At 30.1% G+C, this 27,531-nt stretch overlaps 1 protein-coding gene across 1 annotated transcript; it reads left to right on the forward strand.

Annotated features, from left to right (window-relative positions):
• Positions 1 to 580: 580 nt before the first annotated feature.
• Positions 581 to 27,531, forward strand: LOC141534157 (uncharacterized). The gene is made up of 3 exons (XM_074253315.1): positions 581 to 1,772; positions 25,733 to 25,902; positions 26,569 to 27,531. Exons 1-3 carry the CDS (start codon positions 833 to 835, stop codon positions 26,911 to 26,913), a joined length of 1,455 nt encoding a protein of 484 aa, XP_074109416.1. The 5' UTR covers positions 581 to 832; the 3' UTR covers positions 26,914 to 27,531.

The raw sequence follows: 27,531 nt of genomic DNA on the forward strand, positions 1-27,531 counted from the left end.
CAGTCAAAAACCCTAATTACGATCTAGACATAATTGTCCCCTTCCGACGCCTGGCCCACTGTAAGTACAAAACTCACTACTTTAAGCCCGCAAACATTATCAAAGAAGATTAAGTGTACTTAGCAATCGGCGAACAACTGACCCTTAAAATAAAAAATCATTACAAACACTTTATTAACATGATACTTAATGCTCAAAAAAATCAAGACCCATCACTTCTAAATCATTAACCGATTAACGTATAAACTATCGAAATTAACGGTATGGAGTAATTAGCGTAAAAAACTAACGCGAATATTGCAAAAAAGTACCTTAAAAAAGTCGCGAACCACGCCAGGGGGCGTAGCAGTCATGCGCGATAAGCAAAACCCCGCCTTGGAACGCGTTAACAGGTTCCTCGCTATTTATTGGGCACCATCCTGCGAATCAGCGGCTGGTACCAGCAATTCCTCGCTCTCATTAGTCCGTCAGGGGCTTGGAGTGGGGACTGGTGGGGGTAAAGCGTCTGTTTGGCAGCTCAGTCCCCCTGCAGGGCAAGCTCCTCGAACTTCTCAGTCCCGCTGTGAACTCAGCAAGGAACGCCACGGATATTCTACCTGTTAACCCAGTACCCAGTGTCGCCTTTAACTCCGGATTATAATCTCGATAATAAGTTTATTTAAACGCTTATAGTGCTTTTTTATTGCAGTGTATTGGTGTTAATGTGCGAAATGACATGTTATGTGATTGTTGATAATCAACCACTTAAAATTAATTAATTAAACAAACATCAAAGTGTAGCTTTAGTATTATATTAGTTTAGGTTAATTTAAAAAAAAAAATAGATTGCAAAATGATAAACACATTTTTGGAAGCGGTGCCACCACACCCACACTCACACCACTTGGCAAATATAGGAATAAAATTATCCCCGGGCCCAAACGATGTTTTGGGAGACAACAATGTGGTGCAGCCTGCGCCTGGTGAAGGACCTTCGTCCCAACAGCACCATCATTTTCACCCACAAAGTTACCCAGGACACCACCCGGCCCATCCAGCCGGACACATGCCTCCACACATGGGCCACCCCATTAGCCACCATCCAAGCTACACGACCCGCGATTTTATTCTCAGGCGCGAACACGAATTCAACGCGACGGCAAACCCAACTACTCCGGAAAGCGGATTGAGCCTGTTCACGCCTCTGCACCATGATGGCTCTGGATCAAGCATGCAGCAGTTCTCTCATCATGGGCAGCACCATCCCCTGGCGGCGAGCCACTACCCGGGTCACTATGGTCAAGATACGAGACTGCCCCATCACCACCATCAATACCTCGGACCTCCTCATCCGGGCCTCACGCCCTCGATCCACCAGCAGCACCCGGTGAGCCACCCGAGCCATCATCCTCATGGAGCTTTCTTGAGGTACATGAGGGGCGGCGGGTCCGCGTGTGGTGGCATAGCTCACAGACAGGAGATGTCCTGCATGTGGATCAACCAGGATGACAACCCTGCCACCGGGAGGAAGCTTTGCGGGAAACCTTTCAATAATTTGCAGGACATAGTCACGCATTTGACCGTGGAACACGTGGGTGGACCCGAATGCACCACGCACGCGTGCTTCTGGCAAGGCTGCTCCAGGAACGGCAGGGCGTTCAAGGCCAAGTACAAACTTGTCAATCATATTCGTGTTCATACTGGAGAAAAACCATTTGCTTGTCCCTTTACTGGATGCGGAAAGGTTTTTGCGAGGTCCGAGAACCTTAAGATTCACAAGCGCACACATACTGGTGAGATATTTTTTTAATTGTCCTTTTAATGGTGAGATTTGGGGAATATATGGGATACTTACATGCATGGATAAATGTATAGGTCAAAAATGCATGTCGCATTTATTTACGCAAAAAAAAAAAAAAAAAAACAAGTCAAGATATATTTTTCACATAAATGCTGACATATATGCGTGAATACATTTTTGACATATATTTTTCCATGCGAGATAGGGAAAATATTTTTTCGTTGGAACTATATCAGACTAGTTGGAGTGATAAATTATTATGTTAGCGTAGAGATCGCAAAGGATCGTTGTATGTATTGTGATAACACATACTTTAGAAAAATTGTTGACTTATTGAAATAGTTACATTGAGAGAAAAAATGTAGTTTGAAAAAATGGACATTTTTGTGACAAGATAGTAATTTGCTAGAAAAAATAAAATTTTCCGTTAAAAAATTGAAGAACAAAATCTTTGAAATAAAAATTGGCCGTATCAGCAAATTTTTGTATCAAGAATCTAATAGTTTGGTAACAAAACTTAGAACACACATGCTTTGACCAAAAAAAAGGGTGCGTGTACTTATGTACACGTGTAAGAAGTTATACTTCTTTGGCATAATAATTTTAATAGTTTTTTAATACTTTTAACATTAAAAAAAAAATAGTTTTTGATTGTATGCAAATAATTAATTACAATAAAATAATCCAAGACTGGAAAAGGAGTTATTATAGTCAATAAAGTTCAGTTTACATTTGAAAAATTAAATAAATAAATATTTATTATTATTCTCTTACATTAAGTGTAACATAAATTCTATTATTATTCGAATGTTGTTTTTAAATAATGTTTATTATTATTAATTATTAATTATTTTATTATATTATTCACTCAATTTAATAATAAATATTAGAAATTAATATTTAAATTTGATGTTCAATTTTAATTTTTTATCACAAATTTTTCACTTAATGTTTTATTAAATTTATTTCTTTTTTTTCTTTTAATATTAAATAATTAATAATAAATATTTAACGTTAATAATTTAATAATATTTAGTATGAATTATATTAAATAATAATTTTGTCATTTATATTACTAAATAATACATACAGATAGAGTTAATCTAAATTGTATTGGAGCACTTAGGAAGGTTGATGAGCACAGTTTTTTCACAAATATTTTCTAATATTAATTAGTATTGATTTAAATATTTAATTCAAATCACTTCTGATTATAACACGTGTTTTAAATGTAGAAACTTAAAGCATGTGGATAAATAATATAAATATAAATACACAGCGAACACAAGCGGCGTGCGTGCCAACATGCGCCACTAATAGAGGTTCTATTTATGTTTTGTTGGTAGCATTTTTTCCTCAACTTAATGAGCGATTTAGTGGGCAACTTCATTTCTGTTAATTTTGTGTCACGGTGTGCGCGCGCATCGTAAAATTTCACTCTCATCAATTTTTCATAACGCGCCTAAAGAAGTATAACTTCAAAAAAGTAACTTTAAAAGTTGACGGCACATTTCCGCGTAAACCAATAAGATAAATATTTCTGTTCTTCTCGTTGATATATTTTATAGGGATTTTTAATTTTGTTTACCTTGAATCACATTTATCGAGTGGAAAAATACTATTGGAATGTTTCCATGTGTAGCGTATTAATATATATGAGAAAAAGGTTTCCAGACACGCCTCCCCCGATACCTGGGTTCTAAATCTGGTCCGAAGGACTTGCACACACAATATACATAAATATAAATATAAATATACAAACATATCACTGAATGCTGGTTCATCAGAGATCGATTTATCCGTCCATGTGTAATCGATATTAACAATCTCGATTATCTCAAATTGGTTGTATTGTGTCCCAAAACGATGTATCTTACACTTATCATTACACATTAATATTATTTTTATTACAAGATAAAAAAATCATTTATTTATTCAACTTTTAAATTGTTTAACCTTCAATTCAAAATTTTAGGGCAAATATTAAATATAAAAAAAATTACTCATATATTTTTTATATAAGATTTTATTTTCTACAAGAAAAGTCCTCACAAATTTTTCTTTATCTTTCTTTCTTTCTTCAGAATTTTAATTTAAATTTAAAACGTTGTCATAGAATTTATCCCCAGTTTTAAAAAGTTTCAAGTATTTTATTCGCGGCTAAAATATTGGAAACAAAAAAATTACAAGACACTTCCTGTAGAGAATTGAATTTACTACAAAATAAGTAAATATTCTACACTTTTATGTGTAAATTTAACATTTATTTTGTTAAATAATACAATAAAGTGTTAAATATTTAACACAAAAATTTTTAACACAAAATGTTTTACTTTGTAATTTTTTTAATTTATAATTATTATTATGATATTTTTTTTCTCCATACGATAATTATCAGCGCATTAGTCTTGTCCCTAATTGATGTGACGACTATTGACTATTCTTAACCGACAAGTTGATTACAAAATTGAAAACTAAATCCCTAATTGTCGGCATTAACTGTTAATTAATTTGATATTGAAAGAAAAAAAAATTTTTTTTCGCTGATCCAAAGATCATGCGGTCAAGTAAGAGGCCAAACATTTAATCGGTCCCGGCGCGAAGCATAAATAGGGTTTAATTTAATGCAATAGCGCGTGTTTATGATGACAAGAATTTTGTGGTCACAATTAAGAAATTACCGGATCATATATCGTGGCTCTTTATGCTTAACGTGAGGCCCGTTGGGCCTGCTTCACTGAATATCAACATTATATTAACATAACTATATAATATGCGTACACATATTCATGTTCAAGGCGTATAGCAGTCGTCCGAGCTATATGTAGTATGAAAACAGCTTTAGAGTCCGTCGGATCGAGTTGAATCCTCGCCGTTTTTTCTTATTCTGTCCATATAATAATATAATATCATCATTTTTTTCTCAACTTCGATCTAATCGGCCGCTAGATTCCTCCCTGGAATTTCTTAACTAAATTCCTCAGATTCTCATCACATAAAATAATTGTTACATAATTCGAGTTTCGTCAGCCGGTACCAAGAATCGTTTAGAAGTTTTAGATTTTAGGAATTTTAGATGCACGAATCGGATGGTTTATTGTGAAATTTTAGTAATAATTTATTAATTATGAAAAATTATCAATTTGTAAAATTTCGGCGATAAGTGAGCTTACATTGCAATAAATTTTATTTATTATAAACAACGCAAAATTATAAAGAGATTATTTAAATTGATTTTTAAGAAATATTTACAAACATTTATCATTTATTTAATACAAGACAGACTTAAGCATCTTTTAAAATTTATTTATTACAAGCTTTTAATTTTTATTTTAATAATAATATCGAACAAAATGTTGAATTTTGATAAATTAATTTCGTTGAAAGAAATTAAACATCAATAAAAATTTTTAAATATTTTTACAAAAAAAAAATTCTTAGCTTTTAAGAAAAGTCTATTTTGACTGAAGAAAATATTTATTTTGAGCATAAAAATAAATTTTCTTGGCTCAATAAAATTTCTTTTAGCTCCAAAACAGCTTTTATATTTTTTAAAATTTTTCTAGATTTTTTTTCACATAAAAATAATTGAATAGAAAATTAATAATAATAATCATTAAAATTTAAGACTTGAATTCCAATTATTGATCCAAAAATTAAAAACTTTATTTTTTCTTGCCAACTAATTAAAAAAAAAAAAAAAAAAAAAAAAATACTTTTTAAAATTTCAAGTGTTTCTTAAAAATACTTAAACTATTTAAAATAAAAAAATTTCGACAAAACGGTTCGCGTTTTGAGTTGTGCAATTGTAAAAACAATAAATTATTGATTACAATAATAATAACAATAATTATTATTTAAAAAAAGTTTTGTGTAAATAACAGCGATAATGTGTGACGATAGTTACAAGAACATATATCACGCACGATTAAATTTCATTTTAATTTCTGCACGCGCTGTTCTAACGCCCACCCTAGATTGTAATCCAAAGAACGAGAGGTCACATATATTGTATATGTATTTCACACACATCTATCCGTGCAAATTTTATGTACACATATGCAGAAGTGAATAAAGAACAAGAGGGTGAGAATTGAACCCGAGGGTATAAACGCAGTACAAATAAACCCTTCGATCCTCGAAAAAGCGCCACCGTTTGTTTTTTAATATTTAGTTTTCATTTGTTAATTCCATTATTTCTTTTTGGTGATTGCATTCGAACAAATTGGCATTTTTATAAACAAACACTTCATTTTTTTTCGGTTATTCGACTCCGTGGTCCCTTTTGTCTCTTAAATTGTTTCACCGGTTAAGTATTTTTATTTGTGTGTGCTATACACGATATTCGGTTAACTTGTGCTTTGCCTTACATTTATGACCAGCAGAAAGGATGACAAAGAAAATTTTATATGGAGCAACTCAAACAAAGAGATGTTTTTTGTTATTTTTATTAATAAATTTATTTACATAAATTTTTATGGAATTTTAATATCAATTGCTAATTTATTTAAATAAAATGTTTCCATAAAAAAATATTTTTATTTAAATTTTATTTTTTGCATTTTCCGGGAAAAATCTTGAACCTAAAAAAAAATTCTGTGCATCAAAGTGCTAAATATCCTTGTGAAAAAAACACAAAAAATATTGTACAAAATTCTCAGCTAAATTTTTAAACTGAAAATTATAAAAAATATTTTTTTTTTTTTTTTTAAGATAAGAATAAATGAAATTGTTTAATTAAAAATTCATTATTGATCTATCACTGAACGAGAGGAAACTAATCCGCAGATGGGATATACAAACGCCGGCCATTAGAAGAGAATTGATATGCGTTATATAAAGCGGCGTCGTTGTCGCCATACGTATAATATACAGCATCCCTTACATTCATGATGATCATCAGCGAAAGCGTGATTGGTCGGGCCAACAATAGGATTCTCCCTTCAAAGTGTCTTCTATTGGTCCCGAGTATCTGAGGGTTATATAGACGTGTAACATATAGATATATAAGAGCGAGCGCGGACATTATTAAAGCATCTAAGAATAGGGAGATGATAGGGGATGCATTCGGTGTCTCTACCCTGGGTAGGGTGTTGGAATAAGCGTTAAGTAGGCCAGGGGCTTGTCCACATACCTAAATAAAAAATATACGACAGGGTTATGGTAATGAATAGTTTTCACATGTGGGGACAATGCCTCAGACAATTTTACTTTTTTAATGAATCACTGTTTTTTAATTTTTTTGCTTTTAATTGTTCAAATTTTATTTAAAAAAAATTTTTTTAAATTCTCCCATAATTATTTTAATGTGTTTTTTTTTTTTTTTTTTTTTAGTGCATTGAATAAAAAATTTGGAAAATCCAAAAGTGCACGCCTCATAATTTCACTTTCCATAATAAAATACAAAAAATACGGAATAATTTTTTAAACATTTTTTTAATTTCTTAAGTGTGCAAAACAATTTTTTTTTTTTTAATATTTAACTAAAAATAATTTAAAAATTTGCAAAAATAAAACATAAGGGATAAATCGTAAAAAAAAATTTTTTTTTTTGATATTTTAAATACAAAAATTTGTTTTTCTGTTTAATAATCAAAATAGTCAATTTTAAAAATATTTCTTTGGATTAAAAAATATCTTTTTTTTATTAAATGATTTTTTTTTTTTTTTTTTTTTTTTTTAAGTGGACCAATTATAAAAAATTCTAATTTTTCTCTACTTTATACAGATCAATAATTACGCTTTAATTTATAGTTAAAAAAAAATATTGTTTTGCGTGCGTAAGAGTATTTTTTTAATGGTCATTAATTCAGCGATAATAATTATAAATTATGAATAAATTCATAATTTTAATTGAAATAAAAAAAAACGGCGTTTCATATTTATATCGCTAATAATAATAATTTTGTACAAAAGTGTGTTTTTAAAGTAATTTATTAAGCTCGCATTTTCTCGTCAGCCTTCTTCAGTAAATAAAAATGTTTTTGTATTATTCCCGTCGCGATTACCAGGAACGATTTTTTGTGATTTTCGCGTGGACTCCCCAGTGAGGTTTGCAAGCTACCAACTTAAACACACGCGATATATAATGAATACGGCTAGAGCTGACGCCATCTTGAATATATCTGCAAGCCTGCCACTTCTTTGTGTCATTTAAGAGTCGAAGGATTACATATTTTTCTTTAATTTAACCAAGTTCTATCGTACCGACCTCCTCTTTTCTTCTCTTCATTCTCTCTTTATATTTATATTTATTAACTCGCCGTATTATATCTTTAATTGCCGTCTCATTGCCGGGATTAACGATCTGCAGACAATTAAAATTTACTGTAGAAATTTCGCTTTAAGGAGTAATGAAAGCTTTTAATTATGATCACAATTGCCTTAATTTCAAAAGAAAAAATTTTAATAATTGATGGTGGCAAATTTTTGATATTACAGCGAAAATATTGGTCGTATAAAAAGACTATTTAAATAAAAGTTGTTTTAAATTCAATTTTGAGAAATATATTTCTTATAATTTTTTCTAAAGACCAATAAAAAATCCGCAATATCAAAATTAAGATTTTTATAGTTAGCAAAAATTCAAATCATTAATTATTATGGATTAAATTAAATAAAAAAATGTTTTGGATAAAAAAATTCTTGTCAAAAATTTTCTAAAATATCCATTTACAATTTTTGGTATTGAAATATGCTAAAGTCGGTCTAATATGATCATATTTACTCGTATTTAACTTTTTAATCAAGTATAGTGCCAGTAATTCCCGATAGATGGCGCATGGTCGCTGAATCTTCTCCTTATAAGAGAGTTAATTTTAAAGATTTAGGTTCTAAACAAAAATAATTTTTTTTATCATTAAATATGGCTTTATATGTCCATATATCTGAGCTGATCAACTCATAACTGACCTAACATGATTTAACATAAAAAATGATCACTCAAAAATTTTTTTTGGGTTACTCGTGAAGAATTTAATTATTTTAAAAGAAACAGAACAATTTTTGAATCAAAAAATTCAAATTTTTCTTGCGTCAAAATTTTATTTTGTTGCATAAAATTATCCACTTTATTTTGAGATAAAAAATTATAAAAATTTGATTATTAATTTTTAATAAAAATATTATTTCTTGCCAAATTCCAATTTAACTTCTTATAATTTTCTACTTAATATTTACTGCATCAAAATAAAAAATAAAAATACCAAAAATCGTTACAGTTAATATATAATATCCATTTAAATATATATTTATATATACTTGATTTTAATTCGATATGTGGTTTTATACCTTCAATTGAATTCTGTGAGATATTTTCATAAGGGTAATTCTCAAGTGGCATATAACGTAAACGTTGTCCTAAAAAAAGTATCGTGTAACAAAACCAAGACACACGATATTTTCTCTATGATCGTTATTGTTATTGTTCTGTAACTTTGGGCCGCAAAAAATTTTTATTATATTTATATCTGTATCAAAAGATAGCTACTGTATAAATTGAATAAAAAAAAAAAATCTAAAGCATTATCATCACCACCCATTTTCGCTTCGTTACCTTGTAATTCCTGGCGATTCTATAAATTAACCGTTACTTTATATTTTTATAATTTCCTTTCAACGCCTACTAGATTATTTTTATTTACCGGAACATAAATTAAACACGTGGTCTGATTATTTTTCCAGCTGTAGAACTTTGAAGCCAATAAAATGTCAAAAGTCAAACGTCAAATTCAACTCATGTGTCATTTTATTTTTTTTAGAAGCCAATAAAATAAAAAAAAAATTAATTAATTAAAAAGATATCTTTTCTTTTAATGTCTTCATCGAAATTTTTTCTCTATCAAACTTGGTAATTTAATTTGAGCATTTAGGGACGATAAAAATGGCAAACATATTATTATACTTTGGCAAACTGATTTAGACGAGAGGAAGATTTTATTTGTTGGTGAAACACCGGCGCCCGAGGCTTCTCCGATGACGGTTTGGCTACTTCTTCTCTCCTCTGCTCACTGCATTGCATACACTGCAAACTTGAGGATATATTATATATATTATATTATATTATATATAGAAGAGATCTCTCAAGTACAAGAGAACTCACACAAGATATTAAACTTCTCGAGGGATGAGAAAGTAACGCCCATAGGCACTTACCGACGATAGTTCACTAAAGAGGGTCGTAATTAAAGCCCAATCATTCGTAGCAATTGAGTTGTCGTTTAATATTTTTTAATTGATGTTATTATCGTCATTTATTTTGTAGTTAGTGTAAATGACAATTTATTAGATAAAAACAATTTTCTTTTTTATTAAGATACATTTTCATTAAATGTTGATTCAAAATTTCACCTAAAAAAAAAAAAAAAAATTAATCTTAATCCAGGAAGAAATTTTTTGTGAGTCGACTTGGCCTGATATGAATTAGTTTGGTTAAATATGGCCATGTTGGGTTATAGTTAAAAAAATTTTTTTTTTCAATTTTTTACATAAATTTTCATATTATAATAAACAAAAAAATTATTTGAATAGTTGATTAAAATTAAAAGAATATAGATAAGCTCTTCAAAAGAATGAAAAAAAAATTTTTTCCTTCATTACTTAAGATTTAAAACTTAACTCTCTGGTAGTGAGAAAATTTAGCGACCATGCGCCATCTGTTGAAAATTTTCAGAACTAAATTTATTAAAATAAATGTATGTAGTCATATATATCCAAATTAGGCTTGATATGGAAAAATCAAGTCACATAAGAAAATATGAAGCCACATATGGTTATATGTGGTCTAAAATGGTCAATTTTCACATCAGGCTTTACTAGAATGATTTATAAATTATTTACAAGAATATTAAGTCATATTCGTCCTTATTAAGCCTTATTAATTCAGATATGGTCTTATATGGTCACATTTTACTTAATATGGCCAATTTTTAATATTAAGGGAGATATGGCTGCATTAAAAAAAAATTATCATTACTCTTGCTTCCTGAAACGCTGAATTTTTAAAAATCATTAAATTTTATAAGTTTGTTAGTTTTTTATCAATTTTAATTTGAAAAAAAAATGAAGGAATATAACCAACTAGTTTTAAAATTTTTGAAGCTAAAAACTTATACGGCAAATATCTCAAGACATCGGAGACAAAATACACGGGTACGAAGGCTGCGAATCCAATAACTCAAAACCCTAAAAAAGGTAACTTTATTAAATTTAAAAATAGATAAACATGGATAGTAAACTGTGTCGACATGAAACATTACTAACGACCTATGTAAATGTTGTTTGATTCATAATCGTTTATCCTTATCATTTAATCCTGACTTTCGCCCCTGAGAGAAGTAGCCAAGAGGTTGGAGCATCAGAGCCCATCTCACGAATAAATGTATATGCAGCGAGAGTAAGATAGAGACAAGTGAAAAAAAATAAAATAAAATAAAGAGAGAGATGATATAAAGAAAAGTAGAAGGTCCAACATTCCGATGGCTGGTCTCGACCCGCGACCCCCGACCCTCGCTCCCTAAATCATCCAGCGCTACACTAGCCCGCAATTTTGTTTTGTTTTATACCCATTTTTTTATACTCTTTATTTTTAGTTACTTTTCATTATTATTTATTTATTGCCCCCCTTTTATCGGGTACTTTGCTTTTTATTTTCTACCACGAATTTTACGGTTTAGCGTTATGTGTTCCTTCATATCATGGGAACTTATTGTTTGTATAGATAAATTTATGTTATTTATTTTTATTAATAAAATCGGGGTTGAAGGTTAATTACAATCATCCGATGGAGATAAAGTATATTTTGTTCAAAATTACAAGCAATTAATCCCTTTTAAAATTTTTAGTTGTCAGCTATTATTTTTTTATTTCATTCTATATCTGTGTATTTATTTATAGGAGTTAAATTGAGTTAATATTTCACCACCCCCCCCCTAACCCTCTCCCGGATTTAATTCAAAAATAGTGAATTAGCGAGTGTGTCTGATATATTACTAATTACAATGTCGCGTAGGTATATTTATGGTGGACATTAATCGTCCCATCTTATGTGGTAATATTTTCAGGGCTGACATAATTTTTAGTACCAAGGCTCTGGGTTACTGTCTTAATAGTGCTTTTCTATGGTAATATAGTAACTTGTCTTACGTAAATTGGCATTAATAAATAGTAATAGTCTTCATGAATTATTTAAATGGAATTTTGCTTTAAAAAATTTTTTAGATCTTATAATATCCATAGAAATATCACGCGTAATATTGCAAAATTTATTGGGATTGTTCAAAAAATTTTTTATCAGTAAATATTGACATTAATTCATTTTCAAATAAGAAAAATGAATAATTACGTCAATAATTAATGAATAAAGCTTTTGGCACTCGTGTGCCAGCACACACACTTTGCTCGTTGCGCCAACCTCACTCGACGTTAAAAGCCACTTCTACAAAGTTACATAGTTAAATATATCGCCACTAGATGGCGCTGCACCCTTTAAAATTATTTTTCCCTCAGAAAAAAAATTTTTTTTTAATTTCTTGATTATTTTTCATCAATTATCTTTCGTTAAGAATTAATCTACCTGTATGAAAAAAAAAAAAAAATCCCTCCGAGAAAAAATATTTGTTTTTTAATTTTTGTCAGAAATATAAAAGTATTTTTTAAAAAATTTTTTACGGGAAAATAAAATTCAATTTTTTTTTTTCGAACTTAATTATTTAAATTTGTAAGTTACATGAGCCTTAATTTTTTTTTTTGGTATATTTCTTTAAAAAATTTAATTTTTCCAACCCAAGTTACCTCAAGAGTCTAAAGATTCAAGGCCGTAGATTAAAATATGCAAAATATGAAAAAATTAAGATCAAAAATAAGAGAAAAAAAAAAGAGCGCAACAGCGAACGGGTTAGTTTGTTAATATAGTCAAGAATTCCTGTCAAAATCATCAGATACCCGGCGTACGGGCTTGACACCTTAAAAAAAATCTCAAGGAGGTATCTTTCGACAACAAAACAAAACTACACTAGTAACAAATTTAAACTACGACTACTTTATCCGTTTCTATATGATACATTGTAATTTAATTTTTGTAACCTGATACTTCTTCAGCGGAGTTTATATTGTGGATTGTGGCCCACAGGGGCAACATATCAACGAATTATTAGACCAGTCAGAGAATACTGTAATTTACTTGACGGAAATTCTTACAAAAAACACGCCCCAGATTTTTAAACGTGCAAAGAAGTTAAAAAAAACCTTTTGGATAATATAACGGGAATTTGTTTGATTATCCACGTAAAAAATTTTTTTTTAATTATTTTACAATAACAATTTATTGTAAAATAATTTTACAACTCTGTATTTATTTTATCTTCAGTACTTATCGACTGTCACAGTAATTTGTTAAATATGCAATTGGAAATTTACAAATGCTTGTGAGTAAATGATAAAAATTATTTAAATAGTTTTTAAGAAACTCAAGAAGATATTACTCAGTGCAAAATTTTTCTAAATATCTTAGCGTGTTTATAAGCTTTAATGTAAAATTGAATTTAATGTGACTGCAGGCTGGAGTTTGCGCAGGTCGTCATAAACTCAGAATGTCTATTGGACAAATTTTTGCAATAGTTAGTTTAAGTTAAATAGTATATTATGAATATACATAAGAAATAATAGACAGAAAATAAATAAAATAAAATAAACTTTTCACAATTTTAAAGTCTTTTATCAAAATATATTTAAGCAAAAAATTTATAAAATATATAAGGCCCATAAATAATCCTGGAAAAAAAAAAAATTCTATTCTTTATTTTATTGATGTAAAAAAATGAGATAGTCTTAAATTTTTGCTCCTGTTTTTTAGAGCATCACATTAACTATTCTCTCAGTTATTATTTTTATTCGAATATTTTTTGAACATATATAATTACAGACGATTAAAATGAGTAATGACAAGGACGACGTGAGTTTTTAAAAGAGCCCGTCGATTCGTCGCGAGACTTGAGAAACACTTTTATTTTATCCCTCCTCCCACTCACATGAATATCCATACATATAAATATATGTGTGTGTGTGTGTGTGTGTGTGTGTGTGTGTGTGTGTGTGTGTGTGTGTGTGTGTGTGTGTGTGTGTGTGTGTGTGTGTGTGTGTGTGTGTGTGTGTGTGTGTGTGTGCATCTTCGACTACAATGTAATAAAACTGCAGCATCAGAGATACAAACAACTCGAAAGACACACATACGTCTATAAAGTAGTTTTGCGAAATTCCAATAAATAAAATTGCACCGTGAAATGCGGCCTAAGCACGCCAACGGCATATCAACGATAAAAAAACCCTTCCATGCATTTAGATTTTTTAAAAATAAATTTAATAATTATAATAATAATAATTTTCTATTAAAAATGTGACTGAAAAAAAATAAATAAAAAAATTCGAGCTCAAGATATCAGTGCCAGAAATTCCGAGGTCGTACTTCAAAGCAACCCTCACAGTGAAAATGATACAAGAACCCAGCAACCAGCAACAACTCTCTCAGACTCCTACCATTCTATTTCTCTTGTCCCTCAATACATTTTACACCCACATATCGTGCGATTCACATTGGCAAACTGAAAAGCCCAGCATACCGTACGAACCATACCCATATTCATATCCATACCAACTCCAACTCGTGGGCATGTTACTCGTTATGTTAGTGGTTTAGCGGAGCCAAATGCACACCACTGCACCACTCCAGCATGCAAGCCTGTGTCGCTGGGTATAGCGCAAGTGAGAGCGTGAATTATGTCTTGCGCGAGATGTCAAATTGCTCGGCATATCGTAAAATATCCAAGTCCACGCTGTGGGAAACGTATTATGTATTTATTGTATTATTTTAATATACTGACCTGATACTCTTACTCTTAACTTCTTGTCTTGTGTGTATTTGACGTGCCGTTTGTTTCCTCAGAAAGAAAAAAAAAATTAACTCCGTTTAAGAAAAAAATATTTTTGAACAAAAATTTTTTAAATTAAAAAAATATATTTAATTTTATAATCAGAATTTGATATTGTTGTCAAAATTAATTGCTTAATAATTAAAAAAAAATTCATAGATATATTTTTGATGTAATTAAAACTAACACTAATTGCATTTTAATTTTTTAACTACTGAATTTTTTAAAAATATAAGTTCATCCCGATGTTATACTCATCAAGAGCTTTCATTTGAATACCCACATGCATTTTTATATATTTTTCATATATACATATATATAATACATTTAAATATATGAAAAATTAATGTGGGTACTTAAATGAAAGGTCTTGATCAGTATAACATCGGGATGAGCTTATATCTTTAAAAATGTCAGTAGTTCACGAGATACAGAGTCGTTTCTTAATTATGTTAATAATTAATATATCAATTTATCTATAAATCAATATAATATATCAATCTTAATATATCAATTTAATATTTTGGAAAGATAAAGCTGATTGTTTAAGCGAAAATTTGATATTGAGAGAGTTTGAATTTTAACTTTGGATCAAAATTACAACCAAAGGATAAAAGATACCAAGACATTAATAGAGACATTTTATTAGAGAGAATTAAACTCATGTAAGAAAGTCTTATACAATTTTTTCTTATCTCCAATCTCGGACCTACAATTTAGCATCAAACGTCAAAAAATTATTTTAATGCTCAATTTTTTATCTTCAAAATTTTAAATTAAATATTTCAAGTTCATCGTTGACCTCAACAAAGCAATTATTACAAATTCAAATATTTAGATCTTCAGTCCCTTAATTATCTGTATATTTGCATAGAATTATCATTTCAGAAAAAACCCAACCTCAAAAAACTATTTTGATCTCCGGTCCAAAATTACATTGCTCCAATAGAATCTCCCTAAAGAAAACTTGAACTTTCTTCAGTTAATAATCTTCCAAAAAAAAAAAAAAAACCTCGCTATTTTTCACAACTAACAAGAAAATGATGACTTAAAAAGCGAAAAAATGAGTGAATGTGAATGAAAACTAATATAAGGGAGCAAATCCTCTAATTAATAAATTTCAAACTTCCCAAATTATGAATACAAAATTTGGTTAACTTGTTTACACACCTAACATCTGACGAGTGGGAACATACCAAACCGTTAAATAAATTAACTCCCTGTTTAATAGAGTTTAGTCACAGTTAATTTGAACATTCAATCATTATTAGATCTCTAAGGATCGATCGTGTATTTATCGACTTGCGATGACTCGACACTTACAACACATAACTCATCTTTTATTTAGTACCTAGACGTATCTCCTATCTCCTCCCTTTTTTTCTATCCAAACTCAAGATCCGAGATCCGAGATCTCAGCCTTTTACACATAAACATAAATACATGAATTCATTTATAAAAAACACACCCAGCTCTGAGCTCCCCCCCCCCTCTTACTCTCCCATCTTTTATTGTGTTCATAATTAAACCCATACTTATTTTTATATACTAATATACATATTTACTATCACATTGATGAAGTGGAGGCTCAACAAAGTGTGTTTGCGTGTGGTCATCGAGCTCGAATTTTCTATATAATAATAATAATAATAATAATAATAATAATAATAATAACAATAATTAAAAATGATTTGACTGGAGTTTTGTTTATTACATTACTAACACAATGAATCAATGAATAATGACCAACTAACTCGTGGGTCATCTAATGACTGGACACGGGGCGTGGCAGGGAGATTGCTAAATCAGACTGGGCTGGGTTTTAAAACCCAAACGAAAAGCTTACGTTAGTGGAGTTGATATCAGGTTAGATCATTGCTCGCTCGACAATCGTTTAGCCGTATGAGCTTAACACTGTGATACGTTATATTAGATCGGTTTAATGACCTGGATTCTTTCTCGGGTCATTAATTACTATCTGTTAGTGGTTCATCTCGTTTATCATGACTCTTGGTCTTTAGCTTTAATATTTTTTTTGTTCTCTCGAAGTCAAGTCTGTGGAATTCTTGCACAGAAAAAAATGACTTGGTTCAAGTAATCAATAATTTTCTTCAAAATATTGGCCCTGTTTTCAAATATTTACATCTCTTAAATAAAATGTTAAATTCTCCGTAAAAACACGAATCTTACTTTATAATATTTTATTTTGTAGTTTTTATCTAAAACAAAGATATAACTGATAATCTTAATCCCTGAAAATTCGATAGCTAAGACAATTATGCCTAAATTTTAGGCCGTAGATTTAAAATATGAAAAAATTGTAAAGGACTTTTCGCAGGAATTAAATTGTCTATACAAAAAATCCTTGTCAATTCTTTAGTATCTCTTATTATTTAGTTGCAATTATAATGAAAAGTCAAACTTTAAATATGCAAAGATTTACAGTATAAAATTTTTCTCCAAACAATCAGTTACTTTTTTTAAATATTAAATTTTCAAGATCTTGAACATAAAGAAGAATTGAAGTGTTATTCATTGAAGAGGCTTGTTGATTGAATAAAAGAATATCTAGTTTGTATTTGGCAATGTAATGTAAGCTCGAGTACGAACCGCTGCCGAATTTGAAAGAAAATACATTAGAAAAAACGAGCGCGCATGGCCTTTGAAGCGCGAAGCCGATATTCAGAACGTGCCGGAAAAATTTCAACTGTCTTTGTTGAACGCGACGAAATCCTCTTGCTGCTCAAGAACCACACGATCCGGCTTGTTAGTATCCCATTGTAGCGAAGTACTTTTCCCAAAAACGGTCTTTCATCCTCATCCACGTACAAATAAAATCTGGTAGGCTGTAGGCTGGTTAGGCCGCGTGGTCCAACATCAACTCATCCGTGAGACCGGAAAAGAATGCTCTCAAGTATTCACTTTTGTAGAAAGGAGGCTGCCTACACCAGGATTAGCACCATGCCAACAAATATTTCACCAAAGCCGAAACGAATTATGTGTCGAGTGGATTTATATTTATTTAATACTTACTATTCTTCAATTGCCATATCCTTCCACCATTTTGTCTCCGTCAACACTCGAGATTTCAAGGAAAAGAACAAGTCGATCTTTTATTACTCTAGATTCAGTCAAGTTTTTAATATTTTATTATTTTTACCGATTTTCGCACAGATTTTTACACCAATTTTTAGCCATGCGTGGAAAAAAAAATATTGATCTTTTTTATGGAACCTATAATTTATTTTCTTCACATTTTTATCCATATCTTTTATATAATTTTAATTAATTCAAAAGTTGGCCAAAAATTTCAAATTTCTTTTCATTAATTTATTTTACAGTCACAAAAATCTTTTGACATAAAAAATTAAAAAATTAATACAAGTACTTTTTCTAAAAATAAAAAAAATGCATTGACACGGAGAGAACAAAATAACACTGGATATAATCCCAGATTATACTCAGTGATATCTGTGATGAAAAAAATTTCAGATAGCAGCTAGTATAATCCGGACTATACTGGGTGATATCTGGATTATACTCATTGTAATCTAGGATGATGTCCAGTGTCATCTTGCAGTTGTTCATAAAAATTTTCAAACATAAAAAAATGAATTTGATATTGAAAAAAAATTTCAATCAAAAATATTTTATTATCGTAAAAAACTGTAACGCAGTGTGAATTTTTCATTTTAATAAAAATTACATTTTCAGTACAATAATCAATCACACGTGTCATTACTACGAAAATAATCAAATTTTCCAATACATAAACTTATTCAGTAAAAAGTCGGCTTAGTATAAATACATACACATAATATTTTTATCCTAAATTTAAATAATTCGCTCCTTTTATTTGGTTGTCAAGATATTCAATTACCAAGAGATCGGTGTTAAGATATCGCTTACCATGACAACTATATAAAAGTGTATATTCCGAAAATATTCTACGAACTAAATTTTTTACCTTTATCGCGAAAAAATTTTTTTCGTCCTTGACCTACCTGGAAATATTATGCATGGCATGAATGTTGATCAAATTTAGATTTGATTATAAATAATGAATATTTTAATCCACACAATTGTAGATAAATTTTTTTTTAAATCTAGAAAACATTTTAAATATCAAAAAAAAATTTAGGAAAACATATTTAATATTTTAATGCCCAAAAAGAAGTCCTGGATTATTTATAGAAAAATAAAAAATTCAAAGAATAGCTGCGTAGTTTTGTTTAGTTCCCTGAAGATTCGCTAACGTAAGAATGTCGAGAATCATGGTGAATAGCATTAGTGGTAATTCTAGACGTTGTCCAGGCAGCATCATCCAGGTAGTATAAGCCTTCTTCTTCCTCCGCTTTCCTCTCTCCTGTTGTTAGGTCGAAACCTGGCGCCCGTATCTTTTATGCCTAAAGTTTCTGAAAATCTTCGAGTTTGATCTCAGCTCGGCTGGCTGCTTTTCTGTTTATCCCTTTTCTACGACTACCACCACTGTATGATACTTGTCTGCTGTAATATAGAGAGCTGGAAGGAGTAGAGGAAGAAACACGCGTTTACAAAAACATAAACACATTTGACTGGAATCCAAGTTGAGTAAAAAGTTGTTTATGTGTGTGTTTGTTATGTTGTAGGTGAAAAAGGTATATCTTCTTTCTCTCAAACTAATCTTTCTTTAAACAAATAAAACACACAAACGTATCCCGTCTCTTGGCTCGCGACGGTAGCATCATGAGCTCAGATAACCAGTCAAGAGATACACGACCTTAAATTGCCCCCGCACGTTTACTTGTCTTCGCTACCGAATTTTCAGGAATCAAGATTAAATTTTTTGTAATTTTTGGAATCTTATCTCCGCCTCCACTCTTTTAGGGCTTATTCTGATCTTTCTTACTTTTGCGGATGATTCGATCGTCGGAATGATTTTTATCAATACTAAGTACCGCAAATTTAATATTTTAAAAAGATACAGCTGGTTTTTTATGCAAAAATTTGATATTGTGAATGTTTGAATTTTAACTTTGGATCAAAATTACAAACAAAGGATAAGAGATACCAAAAAATTAATAGAGACATTTTATTATAGAGAATTAAACTCATGTAAAAAAGTCTTACACAATTTTTTCTTATCTCCAATCTCGGACCTACAATTTGGCATCAAACGTCAAAAAATTATTTTAATGCTCAATTTTTTATCTTAAAAATTTTAAATTCAATATTTCAAGTTCATCGTTGACCTCAACAAAGCAATTATTACAAATTCAAATATTTAGATTTTCAGTCCTTTAATTATCAGTATATTTGCATAGAATTATCATTTCAGAAAAAACCCAACCTCAAAAAACTATTTTGATCTCCGGTCCAAAATTACATTGCTTCAATAGAATCTCCCTAAAGAAAACTTGAACTTTCTTCAGTTAATAATCTTCCAAAAAAAAAAAAAAACCTCGCTATTTTTCACAACTAACAAGAAAATGATGACTCAAAAAGCGAAAAAATAAGTGAATGTGAATAAAAACTAATATAAGGGAGCATACAAACACTTGAATTACCACTTATAGTCTGGTGGGGATAAAAAAAACTCGAGAACATCTGCCCTATGGACATCCTCCCTTTCATAGGCAACATGGCGGAATGATTGGCGCATCAACCGGTAGTTACTTTGCCCACGGATTTGCGGTTCTCTTTTTTTACGTGTAGTGCCACAGCATATTTACTCAATAACGTCTAGTGCTCATTCTCCACTTTCGCGAAGAATTTACACAAAGCAACATCCACGTAAAATCATTCCTCCAAACAAACATCCGTCGAAAAAAACTACTCCTTGTTAAAGTGTCGTGTCAGAGTCAACTTTGAATTTGCAAGGCTATCTAAATCCAATATCTAAACACGGGTAATCCCCGTCGATAGTATCTATCTATCAGTTTGGACCTGTCCGTTCTTATTCTGCAGTATCTTCTTTCCGATCTGGACCCGGTGCTTTATAAGAAGTAGCGTGATGTAGGGCGATGCAAAGGAGATCAGAATCTAGTGTCAATCAGTGTTATTCGGCATGGTGTACCGATCATTGATCATTGATCATCGAGCATTACATTGGCATCATCCAATAGCTATTGCTAATGCAGAATGTATAACAGGAAAATTATCCACTCGAGAACGCGAGAAGAGAGGCCGAACCAACAATTTAGTGGCCCAACTCGATACCTTTTTGTTGTGTGTTTGTTATTTTGGGTCGAGCCGAGTAAACGAGGGGAGACTCAAGTGAGAGGTGTGGTGTGGTGACTGCCAGAGAGGGGCCACAATGACAATGTCTGAGTTTCTGGATGCTGCTGATGCTGATGGTATGTCCTTTATTTACTTACACTGCGAGATATTACACTAAGGTACAGCTCGACAATGGACGCGAAAAATCATCCATTATTCTGCTGGCACAAGGCTACTTCTCGATCCGTTTCTGCCTCGGCAAACAATGATCTTGCTTCTAGCCCATTTATCACTCATGAGTTGAGTAGTTTTCTGAAAACTTTTTTTATTGAACCAAATCTAAGGTGCAAGATGGATCATTTTTTATGGAAAGTTATACTGGATATATAAGGCCGTAAGATTCAAGAGCTTGAGGAAAATTTGGACCGCGGGTCCAAATGCAACTGACGGGTTTGACTTTTCTTGTTTTGTCCTAGCTCTAAACAGTTTGTCACTCGTTGTCAATTTATTTGTGCTTTGCTGCCAGAGTTTTGTTATTGTTAGGCTGAGGATGGGGTATTAACAGATGGTTAGAGGGTGACAATAAGGTTTTGTTGGGCTTTTCTTTCCATTGGAATCCTATTGATGATAATCTGGTGATTTATCTGGCAAGTTACTGGGAAAAATTAATTTTAAAGTGGATATGGAAATTTTTTGAATGATGGGAGACTTTTTTTATTTTAATTATGGAATTTTTTATGCAAACTCATCGAAGTTAAATTTAAAATTCATTTTATGCTGGAATATAATTAAAAATTTTTTTTTTCAAGGCAACAAATGATTTTTTTTGGAATTTTTTTTTTTTTTTTTTTTTTTTTTTTTTAGTAGTGAAAATTCTGAGTAAGAAAATTTAATTTTTACTATGTTTGTATATTTTTATTATGATTCAATTATGTTGAAATGACAGCTTTTTTTTTTTTTTTTTCATTGTAATAATAACTTTTTGTAGAAAAAAAATAATTCATTACGGTACCGTTGACTTTTAGAGAAGTTAAAAAAAAATTTATGTTGTACTAAAAAATTTTTCGTAGAATTTCAGTGAAACATGGCCTTTAATTTTCCAATAAATGCAATCTAAAAGTCACTGAACAATTCCAAGGCTGTAACTTTCTAGGAAAAAATAATAATAAAAATCTAACGGGATCTAAGATGTAACTTTAACGAATTCTGAGTTCACAATGATCTCTTTGATATCTAAATTTTTTCAAATTCAGGTATTTATCAAATAAAAGTTTACAAGTCGAGTATTTTTTTTTAACTATTTTTAAACAAATATTTTTGACCTTCAATTCAATAAACTTTAAAAAAATCAAAAGATATTGCACAAAACAAGGGTTGAAATAAAAAAAATTTTTTTTTGATAAAAATTTATTAAAAAAAAAAAAAAATAAACAGAATTTTTAAGTATTAAATTTTTTCCAAACTTTACTATAAAAAATTCCCTTCTAAAAAATTTTCACAAGAATCATCTCATAAGATATTGTTACACATATGTCCGACAAATTCACATCATCATCATTATTATTGAAATTATAAGCGTAAACTCTTTGATCCACCTTCCTGATATCTAATCCTTATATCTCATAGAACAAACTGAATTAAATACGACCGTAGGAATCGCGGTTCGTGTTCGATTCCCCATGGATTCACACGCACAGTAGGATCATCTTGATATTCAGCACCGGCTTGACGTCTTCTAGCCATCTACCTTCAACCGCTAAGCCGCGATAACCATCATAAGTCCACCAATTATCATTATCATTACAATTATAATTCAGAATCACAATTATAATTACAGAAAGAAACGAAACCGCCCGTTACATAGCAAAGTTTCATTCAATTCGTTTCCATTTCTCCTGTATATACACATATAAATATGGTATCGGGACGTTCCAAAACGATTATAATAACTATTTTATCCAGTGGAGATCTAGAACCATTGTATGCCCATTCTGAAAGTCATAACACACGAGTTGATACACTGACTCGAAAAATATATACAGTATCGTATCGGGATTGCCTTTTACTCCATATATATATATATATATATATATATATATATATATATATATATATATATATATATATATATATATATATATATATTTATGTATATATAGATATAGATATAGATATAATATAGTTTGTTTGTCTTCTTTATCTTTTTCTGGTTTGGTAGCACTACAATGAGGGCATCCTTGATCATCTGTCCCTTGTTTGAACGAATTTAAGTTCTGTACGTTTAGTTGTACGTGCAGTCGACTCGTATTTTTATTTCTATGTATTGTAACCTTTAGAATCTGTATATTGGCATAAGCACGAGCCGGCTATTCTATTTATTTCTTATACTTACAAATACCAAATAGCTTTTTTTTTCTATATACATTTATGGTGTGCATGGGTGTGTGCGTGTGTATATATGTATGATCGAGAACAACGTGAGCAATATTTTACTGTATATTGTTGCCATCTGCACTCTACTATTCATGTTTTTATTCTAGACATACACACACATGCACACCTACACACCCACATGCGCACTCACACACACCTACACTCATACAAACACCAATATATGCACACGCATGTATTATACACACTAATATTAAGTTCAAGTTCAAATTTATAAGAAGGTGTGCATGTGTGTGCATGTGTGTGTGCATGTGTGTGTGTGTGTGTATGTGTGTGTGTGTGTGTGTGTGTGTGTGTTAGGGTGCAAAAAAAAGAGGGAGAAATCTAACCTAAGGTACTTTGAAATAGCATTGAATTTAAAACCTACTGCTTATAATTTATCTATATTATATTTATTTGCCAGGACCGCCACTGAAAGATCCTACTAAAGACACCCCTCTGCCGGAGACACGTTTAAAAGTTATTAATCGTTTGTATTGAATAGCTCAATATGTCTACTCCCCCATACTTTTCATTTTTTGGTTTTTTTATGTGATTTGGAATGATAAAATTCTTATAATTGATATTGATTCAATTTTTTTGAGTTTTTATATAGAATTATTTTTGTAAATTTCATTTTTTTGATTTATTTCAAATAGTAAGGTAAAAAAATGGTTTTCCAAGAAAACTTTCTCTAAAACACGAATTATTATACTATTACTGTAACTACGGTCTTGTGCTATAACATTATACTTGGAACTAAGTTAAGTAGGTAGATTAAGTTGCGTAAGAAAATTTTAAAGAGCTCAAGTGAATGGAGACTAATCCGTGAAAAATCAGGAAGACCTTGAAATGCTACGAAGAAATGCAATAAGCTATTTCATGAGGAGAAGATACTTAATTGAATGCAAAAAGATGCATGATGATAATAGAGGAGTAATTTTTTTGTCGTTAAAATAGGAATATTTTTTTTTTGTAGAATTTTTTGTAAAAAATTCAGGATGAAGAAAAATAGCTTATTATACTTTTTATAAAAAAAAATTTTTTTTTACTTAAAATAATTGAGTACGTATCGTATTCTACGAAAATATTTGCCAACAACCAGGAAAATGATTTATCACCCTAAAATATGAAATAACAAATATTTACAGCTCAACCCTACAATCCCCAGCTCAAATAAATTATATTTCTTGTAGAACGTAAATAAATGTTTATTCAATCTTTAGGATTTTTTTTTTTTTGGTAAATAAAATAGTAGGAAATTATTTTTTAAACAAAAAAAAAAACTAATTTGATTTAAGAGACGAAATATTTAGTCAAGAAATTTATTTTGAAGAGTTTCTTGATTTAAGTTAATTTTACTTCATTTAAAAATTTTATGCTTCAATTTTTATTTTTTTGAGTCAAATAAATTTTTATATTTATAAATTATTTATTTTTAGTTATTATAATTTACTCTTTAAAATATGTAATTTTTTCTCTTTAATAAAATGAATTAATCATGAGATAGAAAGAAAAATGTTTAAAAATACAATTGTCACTAAATCTGGAAAAAATATATTTTAATTTTTTCAATTACTCTTTTTTGTAGACAGATTGTAAAAATTTTATATTAAAACCTAACAAATAATTTAAAAATTGTAACTTTTTTTCGAGGATATTAATTGTCTAGTTTATAAATTAATCTACTTTAAATTAGAATATTATCTGTCACGTATTGACCGAAATAAAAATAATCACACATCAAATGATATCTAACAGGAAGAAAGTTACGTGAAAAAACTAAAAATTGAGTGTGAATATTTTTTTATCCATCATGACAGTAGACTACTTAGTACTGACAGTGCCTAGTGTCCTTATTACACGTGATATATTTTTATTACTACCCAGGAAGTGAGCTCACCGCTTTTGTCATGCAAAATAATAACAAAAATACCTAGAAATATATTTTTATTTTATTTTTACGCATAAATGTATGGAGCGAAATAAAAAGGAAAAAAAACCGCCAAGTTTGCACTTCCGTCTTCGCGCCTTGCTAGCTTCTAAGAGGGTGCCAGTGTTGTCGCTGGGGGTTGAGGGCTGTGCTGAGATTCGTCCTGCGACGGCTAAAATATATTCCCCGTCAACTTCCGCTTCAAATAAATAAAGTCACGCTATCTTTTTATCTTTTTTCCTTCATTTTCTTTTATCTGGTCTACACACTGCTATGTACACATTTTACTGCAGTTCCTGGGTGCTGTATTATTACATACTAGGGAAAAGAATAGCAGATGAAGAGGGCAACGTAAGGGCGGCCATTTTTATTCGTACTTTATACTGAAAATATTTTTTATTTTTAAAAATAAATTTTATTGAAAATTATTTCTCAAGTTTTAATTAAATTTTAATTATTCTGTTTCAGGTGAAAAACCCTTCAAGTGCGAATATGAAGGTTGCGAGAGGAGGTTCGCCAATAGTAGCGATCGCAAGAAACATAGTCATGTTCACACGTCTGATAAACCCTATAACTGCAGAGTCGCTGGCTGTGACAAATCATACACACATCCTAGCTCGTTGCGCAAACATATGAAGGTTAGTTAAATTTTTTTTTAATCGTCGAATATAAAAAATATTTCTTAATAATTTTTAAATTTAAATTACGGGTTAAATATTGAAAATATGGAAGAATTATGAGATACTTTTTTTGTAGAAAATTTAATTAAAAAAAAAAAAAGTCTGCAAATTAAATAAGTAGGTGATTCAGGTTATTACGGATCAATTTCTTTTTATGTTTATTTTATTTTCAATTCAGAGACGTTTTGTCATGGATCATGGCTTCTTCAGGCATCTATTACATACAAATATCATTACATATTAGCAATATTTCTTTACATAATACATTTTACAAAATAATATAAATTTAGACAACCTTTCAAAATTATTTCAATATTCTTACTTAGAGATTTTCGGTAGAAAAAATTTTTTTCAGAATTTTAAAAAATTTTTCCAAAATCTTTCTAAAAGAAATTCTAACAAGATACTTTAAAAAAATTTTTTTAACTCTTTTAAATGATTTTAAAATATTAAAAAATTTTTTAAAATTCTGAAAATGATTGACGTTTATGTTAATAATTAATTATTCAAGGTATTATTTTACTTAATTTATATTGTTTAATATTTTTAAAAATTAAAAAATTTTTAAATACACATTGAGTAAAACAATGACACTAACTGAATAAAAAATGAAAATCATTACAGGTGCACGGAATGACAATGGGAGAAGGAAAAGTCAGTAGTGGATATGAAAGCGAAGGTGAAGAAAGTAGCAGCAGTGGCGGGAGTTTATCAGTGACAGGACACACGGAATCCCCACAACCACCGGCAATAGTATCATCGACAACAGCGACCACTCCAGTGAACCATTCAAATAATATAAGTAATCATCATGCGTCGTCATTGAGGCCACCAGAAATAAACGATTGGTTTCACTGTCAACCGCCACCGGTAGGACCGCAGCACAGCCCTCCATCTGCGCCCTTACCGCCCCACCACCTAGGCCACCATTTCAACCCCATCATGCATCACCAGGCTACGGCTTATTGAGCGCTCGATGAATTTAGCTGAATAAAAATAATAATTTTCGTTGTATTATACTACCAATTACTTTCATCAATGCTGAATCTTTCAAAATTCCACACCTTGCGTGTAAAACTTTTACATATAATATTTTTTTAGTCACGTTCGTGCCTCTATTTAATTAATAGCCAAATATATTGAATGACATTCAATCAAATTTTCATTTGATGACTCGACAAAATTATTTTCACACATTTGAAAATATCAATGTATTTTTTTTATTGTTTCAATTTCAAGTAATTAATTGCAATTGAAGTTTATTCATCGTCAGCCGAGTGAGCTAGTTAATTTATTTATTTAAAAATGTTTACGTCTGTCCAATTGCTGATTACAGTTAAAATTTATAAAAATTACGATCGAAAAATTGATGGAAAATAAATGGAATTATTAGTTATTGCAAATAGGAAAATTTAATATCCTAGAATTTAATTTGCGCCTGAATTTAGAGATTTCATATATTTTCATGCTTATGATATATTCAACCAATTACATCCCGAATAAAATTGACATCACATATATTTCACTTCAATTTTATAATAAGATGTTATGTTCAAGGGCGTTTTTAGAGCGGTAGCGTAAACGGTA

Source organism: Cotesia typhae, unplaced genomic scaffold (assembly GCF_013202065.1).
Source record: "Cotesia typhae breed Kobodo isofemale line unplaced genomic scaffold, CoteBio_Ctyphae scaffold_13, whole genome shotgun sequence".
NCBI classification, from domain to species: domain Eukaryota; kingdom Metazoa; phylum Arthropoda; class Insecta; order Hymenoptera; family Braconidae; genus Cotesia; species Cotesia typhae.